Source organism: Clupea harengus, chromosome 6 (genome assembly GCF_900700415.2).
Source record: "Clupea harengus chromosome 6, Ch_v2.0.2, whole genome shotgun sequence".
Classification (NCBI taxonomy): domain Eukaryota; kingdom Metazoa; phylum Chordata; class Actinopteri; order Clupeiformes; family Clupeidae; genus Clupea; species Clupea harengus.
The window spans coordinates 8,895,296-8,916,764 of NC_045157.1; the positions used below are offsets into that span (position 1 = coordinate 8,895,296).

Here is a 21,469-nt window from a genome sequence, read left to right on the forward strand (position 1 = left end):
TATGTTTCAGCAGATCACTTCATCTTTCTATCTATCTGTCTCTCTATCTTTCTCTATGTTTCCCTCCCTTTCTCCTAACCATGCTAACCAATCTGTCCAACACTATGCTACTTCTAGCTTTCTCTCTCCCTACCTATCATTATCATTCATCCTTTTTACTGTGCATCTCTTGCTTTCTCTACCTTTATCACTGTATCACTGTATCTGTCTCTTTCTCGTCCTTATCTCTTACGTTTTTTCACCGTGTTTCTCCCTGTCCCTCTCTTTTCTTGCATAGTAACAACCCTGCCCACCGTTACTATCTGGCCACTGACCCGGTCACAGGGCAGCTGTACGTCTCGGACACCAACTCGCGCCGCATCTACAGGCCGCGGGCCCTAGGGGGCAGCGTGGAGCCCCAGCAGAACGTGGAGGTGGTGGTGGGCACGGGGGAGCACTGTCTGCCCTTCGACGAGGCCCACTGCGGGGACGGAGGACCGGCTACAGACGCTTCGCTCGCTGGACCCAAAGGTAGGATCACCTGACACCTCCAACCACTTGGGCTTCCACACCCCACTTCACGTCATCTGTGCACAGTGGGGGGCAGGAGGTCACAAGGTCACATCAATCTGAATGATAAAATATTGATATCTGACATTTGATAAGACATGATACTTGGGAAAATATGATGTTGCTGCACAGGATCAAAGAGATGGGTACAGAGAGACTCTCTGCGCTTTAAGAATCACCAATCAGGCATCTCCCTCTCCTCTGTCACTCTCTCTCCTCTGTCTCTCTCTCCCTCTTCTCTCTCGCTCTCCTCTGACTCTCTCTCTCCCTTTTCTTTCTCTGTCATCTCTCTCTCCCTCCTCTCTCTATATCTCTCCTTTATCTCTCCTCTCTATCTCTCCACTCTCTCTCTCCTCTCTCTCATCTCTCTCCTATCTCTATTCTTTCTCTTATCCCTCTCTCTCTCTCCTTTCTATCTCTCTATCTCTCTCTCTCCCTCCCTCTCTCTTTCTTCTCTTACACCTCTCCCCTGACGAGCAGTGTTATCATCTTTCTGTTTGGTTGGACTCATATAACAGTACATCAGCATTTAACCATGAGAAAGTATATGAGCTGTACCCTGAGACTTAGAACCCTTGACTGTGACGAGGCTGATGGCCTTCTCAAAAAGCTATATCTGTCAGCCCCAGAGGTTGAGATTGGCTCTCTCCCCGTCCTATAGGCTGTGCGATGATAGGGCAGTAGTCATTTGACAGAGCACTGGTATTTACACACCTGGGATGTTACTGGGTGATGATTTGATGAGGCGATTTAAAAACAAATTCTCTCATCTGTCCGATTTCATTGCTCTCCACTCTTGACAGTGGGTTTCCACATGCGCGTTATACTTGCCGGCCGCTCTCATTGGGATTGAATGGAGGCGATATATCCCGCCTGTTGAGCAAGAAAACGCCTCTGCCGACCTTTCCAAGTTGGCGATTCTTTAACCTTATGCAGATGAGAGCCCCCCTGTGAGTGTAACACGACTACGATCCACTGATCTGAGATCTGAGTCTGCGTTTGGAACAGTCTGGTCTCGGTCCCCGCGCAGCCATGGCAACGTCTCTCCGCCAGCAGATTGATGACGTGCGCTCGCATCTCGGACCGATGAAGCCCGTCATGACGTCTATAGACTGACTCAGATTTCACTGTGCTGGGATATCTAAAGTCCAGCCCATTGTCCTCGGAGTACTTTCACAATAGCACACAGGACAATAAAACGCAGTGTATATTCTATTCCCAGGTTCCTTTGTGGATGAGTTCTTTTATATCTGGAGGACGACAAAAGCACAGCATAACTTTTTTCTTTTGTGAAGGTCTCAGCATGTGAAGCCTGAAGTAGAGCTGCATTAGAATAAGCCTGAAGGACTCCACCTGGTCCCTCCTGGTGTCATTCTCAAGGAGATCCTAGAAAAGAAAAAAAATATATAAAAAAAAGAAAAGCATTACTTTGCCCAAGAAGGTTTTTTGCTTAGACTGGCGTGCAAAACTAGGACGAATGAAAACACACACACACGGGCCAGACTGACCCAAGTACACTGCAACACTCTGTGACACTGTTAGAAGTCTTCAACAGAGGGGAGACAGCCACACACTCGGATATATCAATAAACACACTCAAACACAGACACACGACAGTGTGCATATATCACTCACTTACACACATATTACACCCCCTCCACCACCACACACACACATACCCATACACACATGTGTAGACACATCACACACACACACACAACACACACACACACACACACATACTGATACACACATGTGTATAGACATCACACACACACACATACACCACACACACCATAAAGACCTTTTAAAAAATATTTGTCTATCTGATGTTATGATAGCTGACCAGAGTCACTGCTGTGATAACTGGCCTTGCTTTGATGTATTTTGTCTTTTGTCTTTTAACTAAATCTTTGAAGTACAGTCACACCGTGTGGGGAGATACCGGGCAAAGAGACGAGGGATAGAGGGAGGAGAGTGAAGAGGGAGAGGAACAGAAATTGGTTGGAGCAGAGAGAGAGAGAGGGAGAGGGAGGAGAGAGAGAGAGAGAGAGGGAGGTGAGAGAGAGAGAGGGAGGAGGGGGGGAGAGATGGCGAGAGAGAGAGAGAGAGAAGGAGAGGAGAGAGAGAGAGGAAGTGATGGACGGAGAGGAAAAGGAGGAGTTGAGTGTGTGCACACACTCGGATGGCGTCTCCAGCTACTGCCTCGTCCACTTTGGCCTGAGAAATAATTCAGTGGTGGATAGCAGCATGTGAATAATTGAGTGTGATGCTCTCTGCAGTGACCTGAATAATGTGAAGCCAACCTCCAAACCACATGGTATCAAACCCGGTCGGCCTCTAACCTCACCACATCCTGCCAGTGGTGTGTGTGTGTGTGGTGTGTGTGTGGTGTGAGTGTGTACTTGTGTTTGTATGTGTGTGTTTGTGTGTGTGTGTGTATGTGTGTGTGATAGAGCGCGGCTCGGGCCACGTATATAGAGGGAAGCCCTACCCGAACCCGACAGGCATTCTGCTTCTCATGTCCAAACCCGGCCCGCGCCCGACACAGTTAACGTAAGCTGAAGCACTGAGTTACGCAATGGTGGTTACCACGGTTACAGCTTGACAGTTTACCCAGATAACACTTGTGCACCTTGCACCTAGGTTGATTCTTTTAATACACACACACACACACACACATACACACACACACACACACACACACACAATGTCATCAGCGGTTCTTCACACATACAGTTACAGTCGAGTTGCACCATGTGTTGGACACTAACATCACCTATCTGGATTGCTGACCAGTAATAAAATAAAAAGAGTAACACATAGCTAACCTGCAGTTTGTCAATGTTCGATATAACGTTAAATCCCAGGATTTACCAGATGATGCGTTTTGTTTGGCGTCCTTCATTCTTTAGCCTACGTCAGGTGTTCCAGAGGTGGGCCTATCATTAACCTATATATCAGAAGGGATAGCTGGCCAAATGAATACAACAGACATACGCCTAACATGAACCATCCAAAGAATGGAACGATACATAGACATTCAGAAAACACATCTGGCTAGATTTGATCCATTTTAAACAAGAGCTCTGATTAAGTAAAGTTTACCTGATCAAATATTTAAGTTTAAATGATTGATGAAATTCAACTTAAAATGTTAGCTGTTCAAGAAGCTACGCAACAGCTTATTATTTCACTTCTTATGTTTAGTCTGTGTGACCGATCCCAACCATCATCTCTTCATGTGTCCGTCAGGCTTGGATCAGGTATCCACCCCTTAGTGTGTGTGTGTGTGTGTGTGTGTGTGTGTGTGTGTGTGTGTGTGTGTTGGTGTGTGTGAGTGGAGGGTGATGGCATCTGTGTGATCTGTATGTTTCTCCCATCTGTGGTCTGTACAGGCATCGCTGTGGACAAGAATGGATTGATCTATTTTGTTGATGGAACAGTGATCCGAAAAGTGGACAAGACAGGGGTCATCTCTACAGTAATGGGATCCAATGACCTTGCCTCTGCTCGACCCCTGGTGTGTGATGCTGCAATGGACATCCATCAGGTGACTAACAGCTGGTGCTTTGAAATACACTAAATCAGAATCAGAACGCAGAGCCAGAACTCAGAACTCTGCCTCAGAACCGGAACACACCAGAATCAGAATCCTGAATGAGAATGAGAATGAAGCACTCAAAAACACAGAGGCAGTGGCAGTTCTCAGCCCCGCTCTCTGGATGGCCTCCATACTGCATGTGTCTTATCTTTCCCTGACTGAATGCATTGCTCCATGTTAAAGTGGCATTACAGTTTATGTCTAAAACTAGCAAGCTAACTTGCTAACAGTCAGCAGATTTAAATCAGCAGAGTTCACATTATAAATAATATAGTAGGCACCTAAAAAAGACATTAAACAGTAACAACAAGCATAATGTGGCTTGTAATAGGTGATGTTGAGGTAATCAAGATGGCTCCCACAGCCTGATTTACCAAAGTCACGATATTGAACCAATTAAATCCACTGATGACTTCAGGCATGAGTGGAAGACCAGGGAGCGAAGAAAGGAGACCAAGGGGTATGGAGACTGGAGACACACACACACACACACACACACACACACACACACACACTAAGGTTCAAACAGCTGTAGACTACATACACACACTTTACACTTCTACACTACATTTCTCGGTGCTATGATTTGACAGCAACTGAATTAATGATTATTGCCTCATAAGAAATATTACTTATTTTTTTTACTTTTGGACATTACTAAACTAATTCCACAACAGCAAATTTCAGTGTCACATTAACGGACAGGCAATAGGTTTCTGGTGCACTGACCCTCTGGGCAATCATTTCATTGACAGGCAACTGGCAAAGAGCAACAAACTAAATCTGCTCTGCATGAACTAAAGCGCATTTAATAGCATGGCCAAATCATTTAGCTAATTTAATACCTTGGGCAAGATCCTAAGAGCAAATCATGGGTGGGTGATGGCTTTAGTTCTTCAGTTCATGTGCAACGGACTTTGCCCATCAATGAAATTACGTTATGCATGTCCTACAAGCTTGTCCTCTCAATCTTGTGTCATCCTGTGTTGGATAACTTTGCCCATCAAAGGAAAATCAGCAGTTCAATAAGTAGGTGTATAAAGACATCTAGCCATGTAATTTGTAGAGAGGCAGCAAATTAAATTGGTGTACTCAAGAGAATGAAGGTGTACAGACAGTTTAATCCATTCTTCTTTTTCCCCTTATGTCATGTTAAAGGAGCAATTAAGTATGAAATCAGGGGAGACAACGTGACTTTTCACCCAGGAATCTGTGATACAAGGTGTACTAGGCCCTTACCACACACAGGAACACACACGCATACAGGCACAGGAACACACACGTATACACGCACATACAGTACATTTAATTTGTAGCATGGCAGCAAGTGAAATTGGTGTACTTAAGGTAGGTCAATCCAGTGGCATTTCCCCCCAAACATCATCCTGAGAGGACAGGGGCAATTAAGTACTGCTGAGACCTAAAGGGAAGACGCCCAGGAACCTGCAATGTGTACGAGGCACACACAGGAACACACACACACACACACACACACACACACACACACACACACACACACACACACACACACACACACACACACACACACACTCATACACACTCACACCTTTCCGCTCTGACTCAAACACACATGCCCTCACACACCCAGTCTCTCCTCCCCCATTAATCACTGTCGTCAGGAAATGAGGTAAGTCTCCTCCACAGAGCTGGTCGAGATGAAAAATGAGCTCATGTGTGGTTGAGTGTGCACACATGTGTTCAGTTGCGCGTGTGTGTTTGTGTGTGTGTGTTTGTGTATTTATTTCTTGTTGTCCCCTTCCCAGGTTGTGCTGGAGTGGCCCACTGACCTGGCCATAAACCCTGTTGATAACTCCTTGTACGTGCTGGACGGGAACCTGGTGCTGCGTGTGTCTGAGGGGGGCCAGACCAGTGTGGTGGCAGGGAGACCGCTGCACTGCCCGGGGCCCCTGCAGGGCCTGAAGCCCACGGAGATCCAGATGGCCGCCCACACCACCTTGGACAGCCCCAGCGCCATCGCCGTGTCCTACGCCGGCGAGCTCTTCATCGCCGAGACCGACGAGAAGAAGATGAGCCGCATTCAGCGCGTGTCCGCCGACGGGGAGATCACGCACCTGGCCGGGGCGCCCTCCGAGTGCGACTGCAGGAACGACGTCAACTGCGACTGCTACCTGACAGGAGACGGCTACGCTAAAGACGCGCGTCTCAATGGGCCGTCTTCCATCGTTTCCGCGCCAGATGGCACCCTGTACGTGGCCGACCTCGGAAACATCCGGATAAGAGCCATCGGGCGGACCCGCCCTCCGCTCAACGCCGCCAGCTTGTATGAAGTGGCATCTCCTGAGTCAGAGGAACTCTACCTGTTCAACACCAACGGAACACACCGTCACACGCTCAACCTTGTCACGGGAGACTACAAGTACAACTTCACCTATGACAACAAGGCTGACCTCACTGGGGTGATCGATTGCCATGGGAACACACTCCGAATCAGACACGATGCCAGCCAAGTGCCTGTCCGGCTCATCACCCCTGACAACCAGGTGATCTGGATGGCTGTGGACGCACAAGGAGATCTGAGGTCCCTTACAGCGCAGGGGCACGAGCTAGTTCAGTTTACTTACCATGGCAAGAGTGGTCTCCTGGCAACCAAGACCACCACCAATGGCTGGACCACGTTCTTTGAGTAAGTGCTGTGAGTTTTGATGGACCACTGTGAGTTGTAGCTGGACAACCAATGAGGACCGCTGGACCAGGCTGTTGTACTTTAATGGTTACTCTACAACTGAGATATGTTACAGCCACCATCTCACCTCTTATTTCCCCTGTTGTTAGTATTCGTCCACATATGATTTTACGGTCTGTCTCAGTATACCAGAGCAGACAACTGAAGTGTCAGTCTTTTGTGGTCCAGTGTAACAGTGTCCAGTGTAACACTTCTGTTGTCCTCCACAGATATGACACGGAGGGAAAGCTCTACAACGCCACTTTCCCCACTGGTGTTGTGACTAATCTTCGTGGCGACATGGAGACAGACTTCACCGTCACCGTGACAACCTCAGGCCAGGAGGACGATGCGAGCATCTCTGCCAACCACACGTCCATCCAGGCAGTTTTCACTCTGTCTCAGGGTAGGTGGCCTAATTACACATCTATCCAGGGTAGGAAATACACACCTATCCAGGCAGTGTCACACTGTCCCAGGATACGCAACCCTGTCACATCTCTTACTCTGAAAAATGAAAGGAGCCAAACCTTTCAAGCCACTGTTTTTTTTTTTTTTTTGCTCAATTTGCTCATTGATGTGGTTGGTGATGAGAGGAATGTCTGAAGAAAAAGCTCAAACAGTTTCCCTAGAGTGTGAATGATGAGTATAAAACCTTTCATGTAATGCCTGGGAAGGAGGGCAGTGCCATTGTTATCTACTCAGATTTTCATTTTAGTTTTCCAACTGAAATATGTATTATTGTTGTTACAAAGGATTTCTGTTGCATTAAGGTCACACACAGGACACCAAAACACAACTGAACACTGAGTAGAGACCAAATCTTTTTGCTTCTGTCTGGATGCCTTCATAAAATGGCCAGTAGCTTTTCCGTGTAGTGAGAGGGTGTCCTCTTTGATGTACTGCAGATCAACTGAGGAACAGCTATGTGCTCGGATACGACCGATCCCTCAGGATCCTCTACGCTAATGGCATGGACTCCCACTACCAGACCGAACCCCACATCCTGGCGGGCCCTTCGTGTCCAATCGTGGCACGCCGGAACATGACGCTGCCCAGTGAGAGTGGGCAGAATCTGGTTGAGTGGCGCTTCCGGAAGGAACAGACGAGGGCAAAGGTCACAGTGTTCGGAAGGAAGCTACGGGTCAGTTATTAAAAGAATAAAAAACACACACACACACACAAAACATTTGGTCTTGTGTACAGTCATATGCAGTATATTGCATTGCAATGACCACCGACTTCGCAGATGCAGCTTTCCCTCTCTAAATCAGTCATGAGTCATGATGTCTGGAGCTCCCACCATAGATGTCTGGAGCTGATATAACTATAGGTAGATCTCCTACCATAGATGTCTGGAGCTGATAGAACCATAGGTAGATCTCCCACCAGGGATGCGAGCCATACTTCCATGATCAGCCGCTCCATGAGGAGTAGGAGTCATCCTCAGTCTGATCCTCCAGTACGGCAGACAACTGAGTCATACAGTCTAGATATCTGATATCTCACACGTATGGTCCATTTCAGTAAACATGTTTCCTTTGCTCTTTGCTTCAAAGTGCCTGATGAAAAGTTCGAGCTGCGTGATTTAGGACCTTGATGCTATGCCAGGGTGACATTCAGCTTAATGAAGTTCTTGAAAGCACTGTGTGTGTGTGTGTGTGTGTGTGTGTGTGTGTGTGTGTGTGTGTGCACTGTTAATCTATTTCATCTGCACCAGAGCCTTAGAGGGAGCACCGCCCAACTGCACATACTCTTGCCTTTTGGGCCCTCAGCATAGTGAACACTGTGGCACATGTAGATACACAGGCATAGATGCATATACCAACTTTCATTCACGAACCATGACTGGTATTCATACACATTTCTTCATGTCTTGTGTAGATTTTTATACGCTTGAGAGAGATTTTACATGTAAAATAGTGGAATAAATAAAGGACAAAAACCTGAGGAGCAGGGAAAACAACCGGCACAAAGTAAGCCAACCATCTGTCATAAACGTGACATAACTAGGTCATAACAGTTTATGACAGGCCTCAAAGACATGTTATTCTCATATACTCATCATAACAGTTACTGTGCTAAGGTGTTTTTCTGTCATGGTTAAATGAGCCTCATGAAGGAAGTGTCAAGCAAAGAAAAAAAAAAATCTCCTGATTTCCTTAATGTGTTTCTCTCCAATGCACAATGACATCATAAACAACATCTTCCACAAAAACAGGTGAATGGCCGTAACATTCTGTCAGTGGATTACGATCGCCTCTTGCGGACGGAGAGAATCTATGACGACCACCGTAAGTTCCTGCTGAAGATCCTGTACGACACGGCTGGCCAGCCTGTGCTGTGGACCCCCAGCAGTAAGCTTCTACCAGTCAACATTACTCGCACCAGCGGTGGGCTCATCAGCGCCCTCCAGTGGGGATCAGAGGCAGAGCGGGTAGAGTACGACAGCCAGGGACGGTTGGTCACCAGAGAGTTCCCTGATGGCAAGACCTGGACCTACACTTACATGGAGGAGGTAAGTGTGTGAGCAGCTCCAAATACAAAATATGTCTATGAATTATACTTTGCCATAACTGCCAACAGTTCTATTGCCAGAATTATGATAAATTGGAGAAACCAATTGTTTAGAGGCATGCTTGACAGCCTGAGGTAGCTGAATATGGTAGAGAAGTTCATCCATAGTAACAATTAACCACAAACTTAGTATAAATTTGAGTAGAGCTTTTCTGAATAAGGACTGAATGTGTTGTACTGCGACCCTGTGATAGAACTGTTCTGTTTTTTTCCTCAGGCTGTGGTGCTGCTCTTAGCCAGCCAGCGGCAGTATGTCTTTGAGTACGATGCCCACGGGCTCCTGTCCGGCGTCACCATGCCCAGTTTGGCGCGTCACACTATGCACACGGTCCGCTCTCTCGGGTACTACAGCAACCTCTACCATCCACCAGAGAGCAACGCCTCGGTGGCCATTGACTATCGAGAGGACGGCCTCCTCTTAAGAGTGGCCCATCATGGAACGGGCCGTCGGGTTCTGTACCGGTACCGAAGGCAGAACAAATTATCTGAGGTTCTGTACGACAGCACCAAAGTCACCTTCACCTTTGACGAGACAGCTGGCGTGCTGAAGACCATCAATTTGCAGAACGAGGCGTTCATCTGCACTATCCGCTACAGACAGCTGGGGGCGCTAGTGGACCGGCAGATCTACCGCTTCAATGAGGAGGGCATGGTGAATGCCCGCTTCGACTATGCCTACGATGGGAGCCTTCGCGTGGCCAGTGTTCAGGGAGTCATCAATGAGACTCCACTCCCCATTGACCTCTACCAATATGACGACATCTCAGGGAAGCTGGAGCAATTTGGCAAGTTTGGCGTGATCTACTACGACATCAACCAGATCATCTCCACCTCCGTCATGACCTACAGCAAGCACTTCGATGGCCACGGGAGGGTCAAAGAGATCCAGTACGAGATGTTCCGGACGGTGATGTACTGGATCGCCTTCCAATACGACGCTGCGGGCCGAATTGTGAAGAAGGAGATGAAAATCGGGCCGTACGCCAACTCCACTAAGTATACCTACGAGTATGACGTGGATGGTCAGCTTCAGATGGCGTCTCTGAACGACCGTGTGTCGTGGCGATACAACTACGACCTGAACGGAAACCTCCACCTCCACTCCAGCCCTCGGCTAACCCCTTTGCGTTATGACCTCCGAGACCGAATCACGCGCCTGGGAGACCTCCAGTACCAGCTGGATGAGGATGGCTTCCTGCGCCAGCGAGGCTCAGAGATCTTTGAGTATAACTCCAAAGGCCTCCTAGAGCGAGTCTACAGCAAATCCCTGGGCTGGAGTGTCCGGTACCGCTACGACGGACTGGGTCGCCGGGTCTCCTCCAAGGCCAGCGGGGGCCAGCACCTGCAGTATTTCTACGCAGACCTGACCTACCCAAGCCGGATCACACACGTGTACAACCACAGTAGCATTGAGATCACTTCGCTGTACTACGACCTGCAGGGCCACCTGTTCGCCATGGAGATGAGCAGCGGCAAGGAGTTCTACATTGCCTGCGACAACACGGGCACGCCATTGGCCATCTTCAGCAGCGAGGGCCTCCTCCTGAAGCAGGTGCAGTACACGGCCTACGGGGAGGTGCACCTCGACTCCAACCCCGACCTACAGCTCCCGCTAGGCTTCCACGGGGGCTTGTACGACCCTCTCACCAAGCTGGTCCATTTTGGCGAGCGGGACTTTGACATCATGGCAGGCCGCTGGACCACTCCGTGTCCCACCACTCTTAAAGACGTGGGGAAGGACCCCAGGCCTTTCAACCTGTACATGTTCAGGAACAATGACCCCATCAGTCAAGGACACAATGTACGGAAGTATGTCACAGGTAAGAGACACCTTCTGTAAATGTGTTCTTGTCTAATGTAGAACATGTAATTATGTTGCTGTTGACAACATGCTCAATTCTGTTCTGTTAAAACACAGTCATCATGATTATAATGTACAATGATTGATTTGTTTATTTAATTTATTTGCCATTTATTGTTTTTGTTTTTTTTCAGATGTAAACACCTGGCTGGTAACCTTTGGCTTTCACCTGCACAACACCATACCTGGTTTTCCTGCCCCCAAGTTTGACATCAACAATCCTTCATATGAACTGATAAAGAGCCAGATTTGGGATGACCTCCCGGTTAGTATTTCACTATATGTTCCACATGTTAGTATAAAATGTGTCTGTCGATGGCTCTTATATTAATATGTCTTTAGTCTATGAGAAACCGTGCTACTTGTAAGGCAATACAGATATGCATTTTCTTCAAAATCAAAGAGAAAAGTTAAATCATGTCATCAGATGGTGTTTAATATGAATGATCTAAAAGGCACAGAAGCACTTTGATAATTCATAAAATCTTGTCAGCTGGAAATTAAAAGCTTTCTGAAGAGAGCAGACCCCTGTAAAATCTCTTTGGAGGGAATGCCCAAGCACCGTAATGAATGCTTAACATAGTGATGTCTATTCTATTCTTTTCTGTTCTTCATAGCCTGTCTTTGGGATGCAGCAGGACGTTATCAGGCAAGCCCAGGCCTTCCTGTCGTTCAGACGTCTGCCTGAGGTGCAGTTCGGCCCAACCCCACACACAGAGAGGCCGTGGCTGTGGTTTGCCCCAAGCACGTCCCTGGTTGGACGGGGCGTCATGTTAGCCGTTAGCCGAGGCAAAGTGGTGGTGACCCACACACTTAGCACCTCCAGCGAGGACTGCATCAAGCTGGCCTCTGTACTCAGTGGCGCCATCTACCTGCAGGACCTGCACTACATGCTGGACAGCTGCGACACGCACCACTTTGTGAAGCCGGGTGCAGCTGACAGCGACCTGGCCGTGCTACAGCTCACAACCGGCCGGCGGGTACTAGAGAATGGCGTCAACGTGAGCGTGTGGCAGTCGACGGCGGTGGCGGGCGGGCGGACGCGGCGCCTGGTGGACGTGGAGCTGCGGTGTGGGACTCTGGCACTGCACCTGCGCTACGGCACCACGCAGGACGAGGAACGCGAGCGCATTCTGGAGCTGGCCCGCCAGAGGGCGCTAGTGAGCGCCTGGGCCCGCGAGCAGCAAAGAGTCAGGGATGGAGAGGACGGCGCTCGCCCCTGGACCGAGGGAGAGAAACGACAGCTACTGAGCGGAGGGAAGGTGCCTGGGTATGATGGGTACTATGTACTCTCCGTTGAGCAGTACCCGGAACTAGCCGACAGCCCCAACAACATCCAGTTCCTCCGGCAAAATGAGATTGGCAAGAGGTAACACACAGTTCCCTTCAGCTTCCTGAAGACAAAGCCAACGGAGACTTTAATGCTGAGGTAACACAAGATCGCTGGAGGCAGTGGATGCTGTGGATTTTATTATAGTCACAGCATGAGCAAGTCTAATAAAATGACAAGAGCAGAGACAAGTGGACCATTTCTGTGCTTTTTTTTTGCAAGTGATGAACACAGCTCTGCTTTGATATCGGAGTGCTAAAATGTGAACAAGAACTTGTAGCTGTATGAGGGATTGAGGGAGCAAAGTGGACTAAGGACTCATGAACCTCCTTTAAATTGGGTGCAGTAATGTAATAATGATGGGAGCAGTAAACGGTCATGTTTGGGTTATTCCCTTGTAAAAATGGCTGGCGTGACATGCAGTACAACACTGGAGATTATTTTTACTCAAAGGGAGGTGCAAGTCGGCGAATATAGACCAACGCTGTGCGTTGTGCCACAATATATAATCTGTAATTGTATGAAGCCTTGCCAAGGCAAGAGTCTCAACAGCACAACTTCATAAGCCTGAATCATCACCGTCACAAGCAAACTAATGTACAGTGGAAATAATTTATAAAATAGTTTCTATCTCCTTTATTTATTTGTCTATTTATTTGTTTGTTTGTTCATTTGTTTAGTTAGTTTGTTTAAGTACAGTAGTCATTGGAAACTATCTGAAAACTACATGGGCATGAACAAAAGAGCAGTCACTCCCCTCTGAGTGTTACGGAGTTTGAAGGCAAGCATATTCAAAAGTACAGGATGTAATTGAGTGTGTGAATAGTATGAAATTGTCACTTTGTATCTGCTGTAAATGTGTGTTTCTAAAGCGTCGAGCTACAGGTGAAAAAGACAATCCTACAAAGTCTACTGTGGAAAGAAAAAAATAAAATAAAACATACAACCACTACCACCAACTACAAAGAACACATCTGTTACTTGTGTTTTATTTACCGTTCAGTTTTTGTGGACCAAAGGGGTATATACACATGTTCCTGGGCAGCTGGATATTAGACAGGGATGTTGAGATGATTCAACACTGCTGAAGAGAAAGCCGGTTCATAAACACAGAAGACATAGTTATTAGAGTTTGGCAGAGCTTGTCTATGAATTCGACCAATTTATTCAGTACATAATGGTCACGGTGGCAGTCATTTATGTTGAGTATTTATACTTTATCAATAAAAAGTGAAACAGGCAAACTGCTCCATAGCACATTTCTTCTACACCCATTCAACACATCATAATGTATGTTTTTAATTTTATTAATTGTATGAAATCAACGATCTGTAAAATAAAGTGTTTCCCCCCCCCCCCAGTTATACAAGCCAACCCAAGAAACAAAATAATAACAATTTAGCTTCGAGCTGTCTCTAAATTATTTATGCCCCAGATGTGGGGAAGGGGAATTGAATTTTCCCAAATGTTTGTCTTTTGTGTGAAAAACCGCAATGTGTTTGGAAATGAGGGCCAATTCCAGGGGGCGTGGTATGGTATGGACCATTTTCATCCTCAAAGGAATGGCTGAAGTGAAACAGGACAGGACTCCTATAATTATTCTGGCAGGAAACTCATTCAATCATTATCTAATTCTATTATTTCTTAACTTGCTGACTTTATCAGTCTCAGTCCCCACTGCACACCAGGGTGTGTGGTTCTCTTCTTTGAGTTTCATCCTTGAGCTGGATACCCTGCTAACACATCCTCAGGGGTAGCTGATGAAAATAGCATAAACACTAAAATGCACTGGTATGGGTTGGCTGAAGAAATCTTTTGTTTTATACGTAAGGCTACATAGTAAAGCGGGTGGGAGAGTTGATCCTGGATGTGATTTATGGTTCGGCCAGACAGGTCACTTATGGATTCAGAAAATCCTTTCCAAAACACTGTTCACATTCACCTCTAACATTTTAAACAACAGGGAACGTTGTCTGGGTGGTCAAGGCTTTCGTGATTTTTAGTGAGGAGCTTCGTGCTCCTTGAAATGGAAAACACAGACGGTATGTAATAAGGAAAAGCATACAAAGCACAAGCAAATCAATACCGATATCTCACTGTATGTACACTGTGTTTATGCACGTTGTTAGGGCATGTTGATTTTCAGTGTTCATATGAACGTGAAGAGACCCTTGAGTCACCGCCCTGAGGGCTTATGGCCCCTATGGCCAGAGAGCGCACTACTTATTAGCCCAGTAATCCTAGCCTGGAGAGAAACTGAATAAACATGGGCTCGTAATGAAATGGAAAACATCCCGTATGACAGGCAGGGTGTGCAGTTTGGTGACGGTGACAATGTGACCCTGTGACCCTGTGTAGGGAAGGGGAAAATGTGTCCTATTTGAATTCAGTCCTGGCCTGTACTGTCAGACACACAAACCAACACTAAGATGTGGATGGAGAATTGGCTTACTGACGACATATCCAGCATACTCTAAATACTTTTGTGCATGAGACAAAGTTAGTGAACAATTTATTCAGGCTGGATATTTTATGGATAGAGCACACTGGATGGAAAATACCCACATATACTGTAGCTACAGTGGTATCTTATTATGGAATGGAGAAGCTCAGATGAAAGCCAGCATCACCCCTGAGTTAGATTTAACCCAGTCAGTTCATGTTTACGCATGAGATGACGTATTAGGTCGTGAATAGTGAATCAGACTGGACTCATCTTCTGCTCCATATACACACACACACACACACACACACACACACACACACACACACACAGACACACACACACACACACACACGCCTTACACTCATTACGGATTTCATGCCAGCACACTTCGGCATTCTTTTTTCTGATCGTTATGGATGAGAGAGGAGAGTCTGAAATTCATATTTAATAAGGAGGAGATGTTTGAGGTACGGGTAGGAGTGTGAGAGAAAGGTTTGAGCTGAGTTGAGCTAAGAAAGACTAGATGCTGAGTGGCAAGAAGAGGCATGAAACCAAATCTGCTTTGATGTTGGTCGTAAAAAAAGTCCTCTAATTTAAACAGCCTTAATTCAAAGAACATTACTTTAATAAGTATTGCCCCACTTTCATCAACCAGATAGGTCTTTGGTCTCGGGGTTAAACACTCCAAAATGAAATGAATCTTTCCTTGTCAGCTTCAGTTTTACGGAGTTTAAAATGTGGGTACAACTAGTCAGCAATGCTAGCTCAGACCGTTGCAACATTGAGGACAATCACATTTAATCCTGCTGCATATAAAAGGAAGGACTTAAAGGGAGGCCGGGTGCATTTGTTTTGGTGTTTGAAAGTGACCAACTTTGGGCTGTATCACACACTCACCTTTAAGATCATCAACAAGTCCTAGTCCACCTCTTTCTGAGAGCTACCTTGGGAATGACTGAAACACCAGACCTAACTAAATCTCTAAGGTTAAAAGTTCACTGCATTCGTCTCTCAAATACATTCATCACACTTGCATATGGGAAGACACATTTCCATTACAGCATGCAACATCATAGAAATGTCTATGGGTGAAAGAGGAACTCAGAAGTGAACTACTAGCGCCCTCTGCAGTTGGAAATGATGAATGATGAACGATGATGAACACTTGAGACATGAGGCAGGGGACAGCAATCTCTACCACAGTCACAGTCTTTCATTTCAGCCAACCACCTGTTCTGACAAACTAATCACTAAAAAAGACTGACATAGGCATGATTGACATTGAAGCAGTCCAATCAGACATGACTGGCAGGAGCTTAGGTCACACTGTGGTTAGGGTTGGACATCCCTGCCAGGGCTGGATGGGTTTTAAGTCATCTGTAAGTTGAGAAGTCTTGGCGAGGCACGTCTCCGTTAAGTTTATTCTGATTGGCCCCCAATCCTCAAACCCATCCAGCCCTGATCTGTTCCCATGGAGCTGCTATATTGGCAAGAGCCAACGCATGTGAGCAAGAGAGAAATGGTGGGGAGCCTAGAGGGAGTGACCAGTGACCAGTGACCAGTGACCAGACGCACAAGATCTCCCCCCAAACACGTCAGTTACCCAGACAACAGCTGGTTAGATAGCCAGACTAACCAGGTTGAGGAGTAGTTGTGATATAAGCAACAGGAAGCACCCTGAAGCATCCTTCACTATCTTTACAGCCTTTTTGAACAGAACAGAACCTGATTTTGTTCTGCCTTGACTGCACTCATCAGATTGATTTCTGCCAGATCCTGAGACGGATTGATATTTCTCGGTGGAGTTCGGGATGGATGGTGAAGGCTCTATTGTGTGCGCACGTCTCTCAAACGAACAACTGCCGGAGGGAAGACAATACAGCTGTAGAAAATAATCCAATCAATGTACTGACACGAAAAAAAGCCTTCATTGTTTCAGAAAGAGACAAACATATTTACTTATTTATAGTTGACTTACTACTACTGTACTACTCTCAGTGGTGAACACGATGACTGTATACAGTTGATGGGTGACATAAGAGTCCAACAACTGTGCGTAACAATAACATATGTTTAACATTTTAATTGAAATTTTAAATGCAAAAACCAAAACACAGGTAGTGAGCAAAACGGAGCCCCCTAAGGGTCATGGTGGGAATTCTTTTTGATGGAGAGAATTTTTCATAGTTACGTTCCGACGCAATATTTTTGCATTCCCTCGCAATAAGTTTTGAGTTCCCACACTATAGCCTACATTTTGCTTTACTTTACAATCCCTTTGCGATACCACTACTTTTTGTCTATTTTCCACTAATATGCAACGCCATGACATGGATCAGCTCATAGAATTGTACTTATAAACCTGGCATTAAATATGAGGATATAGTTTTACTGCTTAATAATACGCATGGCTATGTAATCAGCTGAACACAGCTATGCTGCAGGGACAATAGTCTGACCTGTGCACATCTTAATGCAGCAATAAGGAGTTCTGTTCCAAAACTAGCAAGCTAACTACCTAAAAGGCATGCAAAAACTTTGCAAACACCACCAACAGCTCAGTTGACACTGGTAGAAGCTTGCCAACAGACTAACTGGTGTCTTTTTGCGGTATAGCTGGCAATATCATGCTGTGAAAGCTTTTCTTCCATTTTTGCAGGGTATTCCAGCCCGGTACAGAGAACTACACAGGGCATATATCCTGGACGGCTGGTGTGAAAGACACAGGTGTTTATCTGTCCTTCACATGACCATATTAATATGCTATCAAAATGAATTTGAGGATGGTACCAAAACTAGTTGCCTATAAAACCATACCTCAAATAGTGTCAAATTGTTGAATAGTGTTACTTTAATAGAGACGGTGTAGCCTACCCAAACATTCAGAATATAGCCTAATTAAAGTTATACTGACAATGGCTGTCTCGACTGCTTTGGCGGAAAGGTCATTCAGCTGCTTGAGACATTTAAAATACATACCCGAGGAACCATATGACAGAATAGCAGGATTGGCTCTAATGAGGATTTATAGACTTTGAAATCGATACCTCTCGACACCAGGAGAGTCCATCTTTCATTGTAAAGTAGCTGGTTCATTCTTGTAAAGACAGCTTATAAAACCAGGAGTTGGGTTACTGGTGGTGCACATCATAAGATAGCGACCAACAAAACACATTTGCTTCAGCATTTATATGATCGAGGTTTATTCTTTCTTTCAATAAACGCGTCGCGTTATGTCTGTTCGACTTTGTTGACTTGCAAATTTGGTAATTTCCCCTTGGTTTTTGTGCCTTTGCACAAGTAGGCAACATAGTAGTTAAATGGTTTATTATTTATCTGTTTTAAGTGTGTTGATTTTTGTTAGGCTATATCCCACTCTGATGTGCTGTAGCCGACAAAATGATCATCGCTTGGTTATGAAAATGGATCAAAGATTTGCGGCGGTATTTTAGTTATGTCGCATCTACACTCCATTCGCCAGTTTACTAGGTAGTCTACACACACAAATAAATCCTGCAATAGTCCTATCCAGCATGGAGGACCAAACCTGCCATATTTATAAATGAATAAATGAACAAATAAATGAATACAGAAATAAATAAATACAGAAATAAATAAATACATAAATGTAAATTATAAGTAGCTATTGATTGACAATTGTGCATTAATTAATACATGTATCCATTTATTTCTGTCTAAATGCATGGATGTGGACATTTATTTATTCATTCATTCATTTGTAAATATGGCAGGTTTGGTCCTCCATAGTCCTGCAATAAATCTCCCTTCATGATCGCATATTGTTCAGTTTATGTTGACGCTGTTGGCACACTCTATGGTGGCACAGACACTCTATGGTGGCACAGCTTTCTTGAGTGTGCATACCATGAACAAGCTTGATTCCTGTGGCCCTCTCTGCAGTATGAACACAGTGGATGAGAAATCAGTGAAGCACTCATTGAACACACAGCTCTCAGCATTCAGATCGGTCTGTGAAGGTTGCCGGGGGAAATGGGCCTCAATCATCCCACTGAGTTGTCAAAGGGTGTTTTACAATTACCACTGAATTGGCTCCAGCTGAACCAATCAGTTGCAGCACAGGCTGAAAAGTCATCTCAACAAAGCAAAGTATTGTGTACACACAGTAATACACCACAACATTATTGATGGAGCGCTCTCATGGTTGTATGTCTGCAGCCAAATGAAACTGAGGGATGAGAGAAACAGACCTGGAGAATTTCAGTAATGCATAATTCAAGTGTTTACACAGAACGGCATTCAACCCATCTCAATCAAATATATATATGAGAAATCAATAAAAAAACAAATAAATTATTACTAAGCCAAAGATCAGTGGTGTATAATGACATTTGGTAGTAACAAAGTTCACCATTAATAGACAGTGAAGAGACTGGGCGGCCCTGTATTTCCCCGTGTCTTACACTCCTACTCACGGACTGCCATGTTGCTCAAGCGTGGATGTTTCCAGTTGTGTGATCCATAAATTAGTCATGATAAGGCGCCATTGAGCTGCATCTTAAACCAGCGGCTCGTCTGCATTAAAACTACAAACAGTAATATTTCAACACATACTTGAAGATAGAAGAATACAAACAATTATAGTTTGTTTGGGCTGTTCATCAAACCATTGTTTCTCTCCTCCTCTCTCTTCGGTCATTAGGCCAATGTCGCTCAAGAAGTCAAACAGGATAAAGTGGTGTAGCAACCACAGTGCATAAGCTGATTTTACCTGCAATTTTATTTCCCTTCAGTCTGTCTGGCATTCTAGTTATTTTAGTTATGTGTTCTTGAAAAGTAATTTTTATTTCTATTTCAGTTAACAAAATGATTTTTTTTTCACTGCGGTTTTAGTCTTAGTTTTTGTTAACTGTAATAACCCTTGTTTGCACCCCCGTTGTTATTTCTCTGAAATGAAAATGTGTCCTACATGTGTGAGCACAGATGAAAACACAACACATTTGAAAGGCTTACAATGAAGAAGGCCCACCGTAATGCCCAAATGTGCTGTGTATGCCATGACGTGAATGAAGAGTCCACCATCAGCCATAGTGACAACTCTTTCTCGCTTGTAATAATTGGGATGGCTATTAGCTTGGGTGTCACACAGCTTCCATATTCAGGTACGCCCGCCCCCTTGGATAAGGAGGACCCTCCACATTATTGGACTTAAGCAGGTGGTGCTGGGCAACAAGCATTGGAGTGTCAGAGCGCCACAGAACGGCGTTTTTCTCGTAAGGCCGCCTCTGGCGCCCTCAGCTGGCCGTACTCAAATAGTACACGCAGAAGAAAAGAGTTTGTTTGCAATATCAATGCGGCAGGAGTCAAGGAGCAGCAGGGGAGTCATAAGCAATGTTTATTAAGAATAAACATTAACATTTATTAGCAATATGCAGTGGCCTACCGCTGATACTAAGAGGTCAATATATTATTCCATTCACAGCTGCTATAATAGGCTCACTGTCACCAACATGCACATGTTGTTAGGACTGCCTGGCAGACAGACATGGGTCATCATTGAATTTGTTTTTGATTTTAATTTAATTTAATTTAATTTAATTTAATTTAATTTAATTTAATTTAATTTAAATTTGAATTACAAAAAATGTGCAAAATAGAATATTCATACCTCTCCTTTTAAAATGTTCAATTGATGGAACGAATATTGATCGTGGCTTGAGTGACCTAAAGTAAACCATAAAGACACTGAGCCTGTGAGTTGGGTTTGGGTTTCCAAATAACGGCATAAATAAATGAATAAAATGGTGTTGGTGGTTTTCATTTATCTACCCCCCATTCTTCATTTTCCTCATCACCCCATCTACATCACTATACACTCTACACATCCACATATAGCCCACATTCTCCACGTGAAACGGTCTGCACTCCTCTGTACAGATTAACCCATAAACAAACACCTAAATATCGATCCTCAGTACAACAGTCTGCCTGCACTCTCAGACAGATCAAAAGAGGCCTCCGATCTGAGCTGATGGAAAATGTGTACTGCATGTCGTCGTGGAGTGTCTAAAAAGACATTTTAAGCAAACACATTAATAGCCGCATAAAAATAAAAAAGGTTGGACTGTACATTAAATTAGTGTAATTTAATATATGCACTCTTACTTACGCTCTTCTTTTATGATAGTTACATTTAGGGTTAGCTTTTCTAAGCTTAACTTTTCTTGTCTCTTTTTGAACAGCCAGCACTCTTTCTTTCTCCGACTGCTACACAATACGGTATTTTTTTTAATAAACTGACACGTTTTCTGTTTAGTCATTTTGTTTTTGCCCCTCAGGGTCACATGGTTAAACAAATGGCTGAGTAAATAACTTTAGCCGCCAAATATTGTGTAAAATTCCAGGAGTCCTCGTGTTTC

The 21,469-nt window shown here is 45.0% G+C and overlaps 1 protein-coding gene across 2 annotated transcripts in view; it reads left to right on the forward strand.

Moving 5' to 3' along the window:
• Window positions 1-13,594, forward strand: part of si:dkey-237h12.3 (teneurin-3) — a 145,254-nt gene extending 131,660 nt beyond the window's left edge. For both annotated transcript variants that reach the window (XM_031568922.1, XM_031568923.1), the window contains 9 exons: window positions 278-510; window positions 3,948-4,102; window positions 5,938-6,818; window positions 7,088-7,263; window positions 7,766-8,001; window positions 9,079-9,375; window positions 9,652-11,254; window positions 11,430-11,560; window positions 11,913-13,594. In XM_031568922.1, coding sequence (XP_031424782.1) covers window positions 278-510; window positions 3,948-4,102; window positions 5,938-6,818; window positions 7,088-7,263; window positions 7,766-8,001; window positions 9,079-9,375; window positions 9,652-11,254; window positions 11,430-11,560; window positions 11,913-12,668 — 4,468 coding nt within the window. In that variant the 3' untranslated portion in view covers window positions 12,669-13,594. The remainder of the gene's footprint in view (window positions 1-277; window positions 511-3,947; window positions 4,103-5,937; window positions 6,819-7,087; window positions 7,264-7,765; window positions 8,002-9,078; window positions 9,376-9,651; window positions 11,255-11,429; window positions 11,561-11,912) is intronic.
• Window positions 13,595-21,469: the final 7,875 nt, after the last annotated feature.